Source organism: Aspergillus ibericus (genome assembly GCF_003184845.1).
Source record: "Aspergillus ibericus CBS 121593 unplaced genomic scaffold BO80scaffold_87, whole genome shotgun sequence".
Lineage (NCBI taxonomy): Eukaryota > Fungi > Ascomycota > Eurotiomycetes > Eurotiales > Aspergillaceae > Aspergillus > Aspergillus ibericus.
This window is the reverse complement of record NW_020292185.1, coordinates 49,802-60,384: the sequence shown is the minus strand read 5'-3', so window position 1 is coordinate 60,384 and position 10,583 is coordinate 49,802. Positions and strand designations below refer to the sequence as shown.

General features: G+C 52.5%; 3 protein-coding genes across 3 annotated transcripts; 2 read left to right on the top strand and 1 right to left on the bottom strand.

The window, feature by feature from the left end:
- The first annotated feature begins 4,779 nt into the window (after positions 1-4,779).
- On the top strand, positions 4,780-6,300 carry BO80DRAFT_280774 (uncharacterized protein). Its single transcript, XM_025714927.1, has 6 exons — positions 4,780-4,973; positions 5,026-5,052; positions 5,113-5,347; positions 5,409-5,510; positions 5,574-5,972; positions 6,034-6,300. Exons 1-6 carry the CDS (start codon positions 4,900-4,902, stop codon positions 6,145-6,147), a joined length of 951 nt encoding a protein of 316 aa, XP_025569402.1. The 5' UTR covers positions 4,780-4,899; the 3' UTR covers positions 6,148-6,300.
- Positions 6,301-6,763: 463 nt separating this feature from the next.
- BO80DRAFT_419833 (uncharacterized protein) lies at positions 6,764-9,534 on the top strand. The gene is made up of 3 exons (XM_025718322.1): positions 6,764-7,957; positions 8,014-8,116; positions 8,173-9,534. The coding sequence occupies exons 1-3, from the start codon at positions 7,178-7,180 to the stop codon at positions 9,252-9,254; spliced, it is 1,965 nt and encodes a 654-aa protein (XP_025569401.1). The 5' UTR covers positions 6,764-7,177; the 3' UTR covers positions 9,255-9,534.
- BO80DRAFT_419829 (OB-fold domain-containing protein) lies at positions 9,450-10,402 on the bottom strand (the record flags this gene model as incomplete). Its single annotated transcript, XM_025718321.1, has 2 exons — positions 10,223-10,402; positions 9,450-10,159 (listed from the first exon to the last, which is right to left on the bottom strand). Exons 1-2 carry the CDS (start codon positions 10,353-10,355, stop codon positions 9,450-9,452), a joined length of 843 nt encoding a protein of 280 aa, XP_025569400.1. The 5' UTR covers positions 10,356-10,402.
- Positions 10,403-10,583: the final 181 nt, after the last annotated feature.

The following is a 10,583-nucleotide window of genomic DNA, read 5'->3' as shown; positions in this document are numbered from 1 at the left end:
CTCGGCCTCAGTAATGTGACATGTACACCTCGCCATGGCGGACGGGATGAGAGATCGCTCGCCTCGTATCTTCCATCCCCCTTAGGGGTTGCATGTGATACCCCCATTACCTCATCGACATGGCCGTGGAGCAGACAAAGGAAGGCGAGCTGCAATGAAATCAAGATTTGAGTTAAGATTCTTCCTTGCTGCGATGCTGCTAGATGGGAGCGTTAAATAGTCGACCGGCCAGCCAAGTCGCCATAATGCCTGTTTTGGCACTGACGGACACTCTCAGAATGGAGGTGAGTCGGTGGATGGATCCACAGGATCGAGCAGAGGATACAGATGCCTACAGGCTGTGTGGACAGTTACAGTTCATGCAGGTTGCTATCAGGATCCATTAATGATCGCTCATCTGCTGTCTTGAACAATGTCTCCAGCCAACAGTGGCTGGACATGTATGCTCCCCGTACTTCCGTCGCCTCCTCAGTGCTTAGGTGGCTGACCGCCAACATGGCAACGCTACCCACTCACTGTAACGACCGATCTTCAAATCGAGCCCGGAAACTGTTACCCAGATGCTGCCACCCCCATCGAGACAGATGTGGCTTGCATACTTGCCCCTCCGGGTATGCCGGTGGACTCACCCTGGATAACCTACATGTGTATCACTTTCGATGGGTGAAACGGCAAGGATGCTTGGACGAAATTGAATAATTGAATGAGATCGGAGATGGCACTGAAGCAGGAGTAGCGCCGGTTTCATCATATCATTGGTGCTTCGGGTGAGCAGATGATGAAAATTTTTCATGCTGAAGGAAGTACCTTGAAAAACAAACCTCGTCGAAGGATTAATCCTAGGTATGTCCGAGGAGGGGCAGACATGTTGTTCCAATCAGCTATGGAGGACTCTCCATGCCCGTGCTTGATGCTCTCAGAGTTCAAGACAAATATGGCGCTTCACGGAGTTTCAATTTAGCTCACTCTTAGAGCAATAAACATGTACGAGTTACTCCGTACTCGAGCATGCTGTCGATACTTACGCATGTCTGCGTCCCGGACTGAGTTCTGTTCACCTTCGCGTCAGTATGTATCGGCTACTGGGTACGGCATACGCGAGACAGTCCCCAGCCATCTCAGTCGGTAACTCTCCGGAGTACGGAGCAGAGGCATCACACTACCCCATAAGGCCAAACCGCCAAGCCAAAAGTACGGAGACGATGCATATGTATAATTAGTTGATTCACGATACATACATGAAAAGGCAGTTTATACATCAAGCGACGTTGATCCCCTGTAGGTAAGCCTGTGCATCTGCGAGATCAGATCCAGTGGGCTGTACAAAGTACATCTTACAGAGTACTCCGTACATCGTACCATCAACCGAAACGGCAGTCTTTCCTGTACGGAGTAGTCTACTACTACTAGAAATAGATAGCTGTTACCACAGTGACCACCGATCCAGTTCCTTCTATACACCATACACAGTAATAGGCAGATACTTCGCCACTGAATGCACCAATTCTTGAGTCCATAATGGCGCATAAATAGTCCCATTTACCAGGCTTTCCGGTTTACCCTTGCAATGTGGGGTGATCATGGTCGATCTTATGATAAGATGACATCGACAACTCACTACCTAGATACCTAGTACCTACTACCTAGATGATTGATGGGCAAGGAGCTATCAAATTGGTAGCAATAGTAGAGTCGCTCCTACAATTGCGACAATTGAATAGAACCTTCATACCCACAACTACAAGGCATCCAAGGTAGATAGATAGTGCGGGTGGATTCATAATCACCATTCCACTATGTATACTCCGTACGAAGTAAGATCGAGCAGGTATTTCCCTGATAGGAGAATTGAGGTCCGCCTGTCAAGTCGGTGGCGGGTGATGGGTCATACCTGCTACCTAGATGGAGAAGCCATGTCTTGAGGGTGGTCAAGTCTGCTCTGGACCCATGGAAGACGCGTATGATCGAGAGCTCACTGCTGCACACCGCACCTACGGGGTGTGCTAAGCTTAGTGTCGACTCCTCGTTAAGATCCGTTTTTGATGACTGGACATACATATGCCAAAAAGGGGTCTAGAATTAGATAGTACAGACTACATAGCTAGGGAGGTTAGGATGGGTCGGTCACCGCTTGTGTCACTTGACCGATGACAGGCTTCAATTGATCCATTCGGTGGTGCACAGTCACCGTCTTTTTGAGGCCCCTCTTTTGAGGATTAGTTCTTTGGCTTTCTTCGTATTTCTTCTGATTGATTTGAGGGAATGAGGGGATGAGGGGAAGAGAGATAGACCAGATGGTCTTTGAGAAGGGAAAAAAGAAAATAGAGGGGTCGGCAGTGCGAAAATCTCGACTCGTAATCTTGCCGGCGTGACATATTCTCCGTTTTCTTTGCTCTCAGTTCTTCCGCTACCGGGCGACGGGCGACGGGCTCTGTTTGCACATACTATTGAATTTTTATTTTTATTTTTGTCTATTAGTAGTTCTGTTACTACGGAGTCTGGTTTATTTGTTTATTTACTCCGTACCTCTGTTCCACATCCCCTCTTTTATCAGACATCCCCGGCTGTTCATCCCAAGACGCCCACCGAGGTTAGTGACAAGTGACAACAAAGGCAAAAACTTTGTGGGAGCGATTGGGAAGGGGACAACCCAATGAGTGCCATTTCTTGGAAAGTTTCGGGCACCAGCGCAGAAAGGGAAGGGTGGATGACTGGGACCGGAGTCCTAGACGACCGGAGATGGGCTCCCGTCCCAAATGGATAGATCAGAGGTCGGAAGACGTGGTACTGGTGAAGCCAATGGGTCTAGTCGACCACCGGCCGTCTGAGCTACCAGCCAACTGCGCCCAGGATCCTAGACAGTGGAGCTCATCTCCCTCCAGCCGGGAGACAGTGAGTGGGCAGCGCATGCGGATTTCTGTGGACCTGGTGATTGCGCCGGGGGGGTTCGGGGAATGCGGATCCCCACTCGGCGTGAGGCCCGTCCCCGCTACCCGACAGACCCGGTCCCGTCGCTGGCCAGTAGTTTTGCGCCCAGCACAAATGGTGAGGTTGTGATGGAGCCCCCAAACGGATCCGTAACCAACAAACGGATCCCCTGGGTCTCCTGACTGTCTCGCAGCCATTCGACCTGTCTCGCTAGCCACTCCGCCTATCCTCAAGGATCTCTTAGCCATGCAACTATGTCAGTAGCTTTCGAAGCCGTCGCATTCCAGGAGCGTTCCAGAAGGATGGAGGAGGTTCATGGAAACGGCAGGGAAGGAGATCCGGCCACCAAAATCGCTCAAGTGGCCTGTCTCGGCAAAAGAAGCTCGTCGTATCGAGCGGCATCCCCTCCCGGGTGGAAGTTGACCGTTGAAAGGGAACGGACTAACGATGGGTAATGATCATGAAGGTGGCCATTCATCGGCCATCGAGTTGCGGACTACGGAGCGCCGTGGAGGATCAACAAAGCATTCCCTGCAGCACCAGACGGCTAGACATGCTTCTGGAACGCCACTAACGATCCCACATTATTAATTCCCAGAGTTCTGGTCCTTGACCTTTCACAGAGTGGCCAAAAGTACCAACATCCTGACTTAGGCAGGTACCAACCAGACATGCATCAGAGCCGACGTGCATTCTCCATCTCTCGCGGCAGTCTTTGCTCTTCCCTACCGACATGACCTACATGGGAGCCACCCTTCAGTGGGTGCTCTGTAGGCCCTCCTTCTGATCAGCTCCAGCCAGCAAAGACATCTTCAGGATGCCCAACCAATCGCGATGTGAATCAGGCTGGTCTTGCCACGGATTCGAAACATGATTGCTGGGTTAGCCGTCGGGACTTGCAGTAGTCTCAGGGTGTCTGCATTCCTCCCGCCAAGATGCATGCTAGATCTCCTTTTTTCTCTTCTTTATTTTCCGACCCGGTGTAGATCGATGGGGGCCGACGGAGGACTCCGTCGAACCTCCGACAAGGGTAAATGTCCACCTCATGAGTGCATCTGGTAGGCTACGAGAAGGTGGGATGTCTGAATTCTGCACTGTCATTGGCTCTATGTTTCTTTTTCCCCTCATTCGCTGGAACCATCGATTTGATATGGTACTACGTCATCACGTTCTTCTTCATTCTGATATTCCGTTAACATATCTCGTAGTGCTTTGCTCTACAATGAGCTTCCAGAATCTCCCCAAAGCCATGTAGTGATATCCTACTGCCCCAAGCGAATGGGGAACAAACAAGTGGCCTGTGGACGAGTCCCCAAAGTCCAAGACCTCTGTTTAACTTTGGCGACGAGGTGTTTGCCAGACAGTGCAGCTCGTACCAGGGTCATCTCTCAAGCTGGCAGACAATTGGCCATGAATATGACCGGCCACGAGAATAGCCTCTGAGCAGCAAACGCGGGTTCTCGTCCAGACTGAGCGAAACATTCCATTTTGGATGGGAGAAATACGGTGTTTGCCGTATTCAATAATACCAGCATGGTTGGGTTGACTGCCACTTGCCGCTTGCTGCGTAGTCAGACAACGTGAACTTCCTTCTAGAATGGAACTTTCCAGCCATGAATCAAGGCTCATGATGCTCTTGACCGCCACCGCCTCTCTTTCACGAGTTGTCTTATATCCTTGACTTGTGACTGGTGCCCAACTGCCTCTGATATCACTGGTGAATGCGATCATCTACACCCTTCACTGCTCGTTGAGGCTCCCTTCACTAGGAACACTGGATCTCGCTTAGGATGCCATGGTGACGAGTGTGTAATTACAGTTCTTCACACCAGCGTATAAAAGACAACACAGTTTCCTATCCGTGGATCACTCTCCTTCGATCCGGATTCCTTAGCAGTTCTCGGCGACCATCTCTCTGACCCGGACTACTGTTCTCGGCATACTGCGTTTGTCTCAGTGCTTGCTTTCACAATGAGTTCACGAAAGCTGGGCCCCGGAACCCGTAATGCCTATTCTGGGGGCTACAGCCAATCAGTCAGGAGACAGTCAGTTATGTGCCCCGCGTGATCCGGACCACTGGAACTGACAACACTCTAGGATAGACAATGTCGTTCTTCCAGACAAGTGAATCTCGCCCGCTTCCGTTTGTGAGTGTCCTTGGATAGGATGGCTAACAAGACATAGGATCAAGTGCGGAACGTGCAAGAAGTTTCGGTACATCCAGGCCTTTTCCAATCGTCAGCTGGACGCGCTACGCAATGCTGTAGTGGTTCAGGGAGTCCGGGCTACTACCAGTGGATATGCCAGATGCCTGACTTGCACGGGAGGAAGTCTCGCTGAGCTCAAGTGCGCCGCCTGTGACCGGGTCAAGGCCGTGGATGAGTTTGCAAAGAACCAGCGGCAGGCACGCGACGCTGCGGTATGCTGTCTGCATCTATAGCGGAAAGGGACCAGTGAGCTAACCTGCCATCTACGAACAGAAATGCTTGAACTGTGTGCAGGATCGTGCCGAGACCGAACCTCTCGTCGACGAAACCAAGATGATTACTGATGGCGAATCTACTGCCGCTAGCTCGACCATGGTTGGTGTTTCTATAGCCCCTACAGAACCTGAGGCTTGGTTCCAGTTGCTGACAGAGTTGAAGAGCCAGGTTGATGGTAGCTCCGTGGCGGGATCTTCGAAGCGCATCCAAGGCTCTACCGACGGCAACGACGATGGCGACGATGGCGACGACGGCGACGACGGCGACGACGGCAACGATGATGACGACCAGTCCATTGGTGGCGGTGTCTTCGTGGAAAAGGAAAATATAGACGAAAATAGCAGTCGCCCTGGAAAGGAGAAGGCATTCATCGGATACGACCCCCAGGGAAAATCCCACCGCCTGTCCGTCCGGACTGAGGGCGAAGAGCCTGCTGAGGGAACCGGCTCTATGCACAGCGGATGGGCAGCCTGGGGTGTGAAGAACAGGCCCTCCGGAAAGGATGCCAGTGATGACACCAGACCGATGAGGAAGAAGGAGCCCAAGTTTGCCAAGATCCGAGTAAGTATACGAGACACCAGTTTTGTCCAGGGTGGACGATAGTAACAATTGTCTTTCGCAGGGCTATCGATTCGAAAAGGGTGAAGGCCCCAGTATGAGAATTCCCGAGTCCACCGGCCAGACTATCCCGTCTGACGACGAGGAGGAAGACAATGAATTGGATAGCTTCCTGTGAGCCGGCCTGCTTCCCAAGGACAAGGCTATGTGCTGCGGCGATCGTGCTGAGTTGTCGGAACATTGGGTCCAACTGAGAGCTTCATTTCGGGTTTACTTTTCACCTTTCGGTCCTTTTCTTCTCTTCATTGATTTGTTTCCCTTATTAAACAGAATGCAACACATGTACTGTGGTAGCTGGAGACACTGGCAGGTCATGGGTAAGAAGCAGGTGCAGCCGCTGTATTTCCAAGGATGATAATAAATTGACATTTCGGTTTCATTGGGTCGTCAGGCCAATTCCAGGGATACGGTCCGTTCCCGCATATCAACCATGGTCCATGGGTGTTGTCGAGTAGGTCCACGAGTATATATCCGGTTGAGTCGACACTAGCAGGCTGACACTTCGTGATAGATGGGCGTCTAAAACTAAGAGACTACAATTGTGCCACAGGAACGGACATGGATAGAACCGAGCAGCCATGCCTCGTCATCGCCGCCCAAAGTCCATGAATTGGGCCAGGCGACGCGGGCAACAAACAAATCAATCGAATAATCGATGCGGTTCCCCGCAGCCGGCAATGACGTATGCTCTAGAGTCTTCTTCACAGTCGCTACTCTTCTTTCTGTTTTCTGCACGACCCACTGGAGCTGCCACACCTTCATTGTTTTTGATTCCGGGATTCTTTTTCCTTCGATCCACCTGTGGCATAGTGCTGGGTATATCTCCGCTGCCGTCAGTTGCTGTGCGAGGAGATTCCGTCCAGCTCGCTACACCGTCCGTTTCACCATCCGCCTCTTCCAGTGCCCCTCCGTCGTCGCCGCCCCTCTTCCTTCTCTTCCTTCTCTTTCTTTGTTCCCACTCTTTCTCTGCACGTTGCCACACGATTGTCGCATCCAGGCTATCCTTCTCCATATTTATTTGACCCTCTTTAAATTGAGTTAGCCTCAGTACTCATCCACAAGGCTAGCTTGGATGATCGTTTTGGGCTCGTGAGAGCGCAAGGCAACACAACACTGATCCGGCGTCCTGCGCCCCAGCAACGGTCACGATGGCTTACAACAGCTTCCCCAACAGTCCCCCCTACTCGCAGTTTGGACCCATGAACCATGGCAACCCGAACGAAAATCGTGCCTCGTCATACACCCCGCCTTACCCTTCGCAATATGGGTCCGAGCAGATCAATATGCCTCAGCCTCAAGTCCCTCCGACCTCCTCTTCTCCGGCCGGTTACTATCCGAAGCCTTATGAGCCAGCTCCATGGCAACAGCACCAGCAGCCGCCGACCGGAAGAATTAACGAGGCTGTGAATTCAGCCTTTCATCAGGCTGACAAGCCAGGCTATCTGTCTCCCGAGGTCGTTTCTCAGATAACTGCGACGGTGATACAACAGCTGAAGGCGACGGGATTGGATAACTTGCAAAGCGAGCAACCGCCGTCACAGCCCCCGCCACAATGGGCGCCTCCAGCAAGCTCTATTTATGGGGAACCGACGCACTCCCCCGTGAGGCCGCAAAACACCCCTCCGCTACCCCCCAAGGTTCCTACGGGAGATACGGACTACCAGGCACCTGTACCGCCTCCTGTACATCCTAGTAGCCCTCATTTGTTTCCTGGATCATCCTTAGGACAGTCGACAAAGAGACAAGGGTCTCCAGCAAGCCAGCTCAGCGGTCAGAGCCATAATATGGAGTCTCGACCAAAGCCACCGTCGAGGGAAGCTACGGTAACGGAGATGACAACGCTGGAGAAAATCTGGGGCAAGCTTTTCGAAGACGGCAAGCCAACAGAAAGACTTGGCCAGTTCTTGCGAGGAATCGCAGTCCACCTTGTAAGTGCAGCTCTGCAATAGGAGAGTTCTGGACGCTTACGAGTCTGTCTGATCAGATTGAAGAGTACCCGCCCGGAAACACTCTGGTCGTAGTTCCGGGGAAGATGCAAAAGTTTTATGAGGATACGAGCGTGTCGTCAGATCCTTACCCTTGGCAAGGTTAGCACCGATGATCTTCTGCTGTAACGCGGTGTTGCTGACTTGAACCTCTGTAGACATTTTTGACGATCATACATCATCGATTTCGAGATTGCTTCGCGAGCTACAAGTAGAGCATCATCTAGTGCAAAATAACCTGAATGAGAGACCTGATACCCCAGGCCTGACTCCGCGCGGCTTCGAGCGTTGGGCAACTTTAATGATCCAGGCCCATCCCGAGAAAGAGTACGATCGATTACAGAAAGCGGTGCTAAACATGCCCATCAGCAACCCTGACAAGAGAAGCGAGAGATTTCCCAAGGAAATACCACGGCGATTGTTCCCTGACACGCCGGACCTCTCGTTGAGGGAGGAGATAGATCAGCACCTCATCAAATATTGCGCCGTTGAATTGCCTCCGATCACGGAGGAGGAACTGAAACAGGTCGCTGCACAACGTCACAGGAAGACTGTGCACAAAGCATCGGTGACCTCTGTTGACTCGACCCCTTCAGTGGGGGAGCGCGAACGCCAGCCTTACTATAGTACGTCGTCTTCTGCTGTTGCCGACGATGACGATCAAGAGGCGCCGTCACGTCCTATTGAGCGCCAGAGGAAACCGTACACGGCGCAGCCTGGAGGCGGCAAAGTCTACGAGGAGCCTGGCACGCCCAGCCATCGACATGCCAACTCGATGTCCGCAGGCTCTGGGCCTCGCGATGGTCCTAGTACGATGGGACCACGAACGTCGGAGACGTACAGTCAAGACCCTTACCACTTGCGTCCCGGCACCAGTAACTCACAGCGCCCTACGACTACCTTTGGACGATCACCCAGTCCGTCACGGGCTCATGCCGGCGGCGACTACCGGCACTCCGAGAGCGATCTCTTAGGCCACAATGGTGGCTCTCGGTACCAGGGAATCTCTGACGGGGACTTTTACTACACTTCCACTGCAAACACCCTCCCGGGCGACATCATCGAAGACCGTCGCCGGTACCACGACCTTGACCATGACCGGGACGATCAAAGGCTATACGACTCGCTTCGTGAGCGAGAGAACGAGCGAGAAAAGCTCAAGCGAAGCAGCTGGGGTGGTGACGAGGACTACTATCGGGGGGGCACCGGGTACGATTACAAGGGGTATGGTTTGAGGTGATACATGACAGCAGTCTGCTTTCCTTGACAGCGTATGTTGAAGTTCGTTTTGGCGCTTTCCCGAAAAGAGATATCCGTTTATGACTTATGACTTATGATAACGTTTCCACCGTTATTCTCATTTGGCTTTGTCTTTCTTCTGCCATGACTGTCCCTTCACGATGTAATCAGGCTTTTCTCCTCCCTGTATCAATAATTACCTTTCGGGAATACCATCACCACCCCCAATACTCAAATCAACCCCCTCCCCTCTCCTCTTCTCAATCTCCCTCATAACCCTCACCCCATTCTCCCGACACCTTCCCGCCTCCTTCGCCCTAACCCTCTCCTCCCACTCCCACCCCTTCTGAATCCTCCTCGCATCCCTCTCCTCCCTCTCCACCCGTCTCCTCTCCCTCCTCCTCACCCGCTCCTGCTCCTCCTCCACCCGTTCCTCCTCCTCCTCCATCTCCCCCCGTAACCTCTCCACCTCATCCCCTCCCAACCGCCACGGCACCGACAACACCTCGACCAAAAACCGCGACCGCTGCTCCACAAACCGCATCTCCGCATTCGTGTCCCGGATCAGAAAATACCGTTCCAGCTGCAGTTGGTTGGTGTTGCGGAACGTCGAGATTGTTCCTTTTACGTGCGTGAGCGTTCCTGGTACCAGCGGGGTGATGTCGATTGGGGTCTGGGTGGTTGGGGAGATGTGTGTGGCGGGGCTGCTGGTGGTGGTGGTGGTGGTGGTGACAGTGGTGGAGGTGCTAGGCTCAGGGCCTTTGATAACAACAATATCGAGCGTTGCGCCGGTACTATCATCCAGGGTGAGGATTGTTCGGGTGGGGAGATCGTGGCAGGCGATGATTATGCCCACGAGGGAGATGAAGCGGATGGGGTGGTTGGTGTAGAAGTAGGTTTGTTGGTCTGGATGCAGTGTGAGATGAGTATATTGTATATGGCAGCAGTTGCAATGGAATCAAATCATACCTGGATACTCTGCCCGTCTTTTTAGTCGAAGCACATCCACCGCGGCTATCTTCACCCAGGTGAAGTGGGTTGGGGAAGCTTGGAAGCAGAATGCTGGGTAGAATGGGAGGGCATTGTTGTCTGCTGTCGCCATGGGACCATTTTCATGGCTTGGGGTGGAAGGGGTTCTGACTGGGGAGTTGGTGGGTTGATAGAGGGAGGAGTGGAGTGTTTGTTGTTGGTGAGGGGAGGAGTGGTTATCGGGATCACGTGGGGTCAGGTGGTGATAAGGGTGGTTTCTATAGGGTATTATAGAATGAGGTTTAATGGATACTCTACTGCGGCGTATCATCTCTGTGTGGATTAGTTATATCTAACTTAC

Coding starts and splice junctions, on each gene's coding strand:
- BO80DRAFT_280774 (XM_025714927.1), top strand. CDS start 4,900: ATGAGTTCACGAAAGCTGGGCCCCGGAACCCGTAATGCCTATTCTGGG. Junction 4,974..5,025: donor AGCCAATCAGTCAGGAGACA/GTCAGTTATGTG, acceptor ACAACACTCTAG/GATAGACAATGTCGTTCTTC. Junction 5,511..5,573: donor CTGCCGCTAGCTCGACCATG/GTTGGTGTTTCT, acceptor ACAGAGTTGAAG/AGCCAGGTTGATGGTAGCTC.
- BO80DRAFT_419833 (XM_025718322.1), top strand. CDS start 7,178: ATGGCTTACAACAGCTTCCCCAACAGTCCCCCCTACTCGCAGTTTGGA. Junction 7,958..8,013: donor GAGGAATCGCAGTCCACCTT/GTAAGTGCAGCT, acceptor CTGTCTGATCAG/ATTGAAGAGTACCCGCCCGG. Junction 8,117..8,172: donor AGATCCTTACCCTTGGCAAG/GTTAGCACCGAT, acceptor GAACCTCTGTAG/ACATTTTTGACGATCATACA.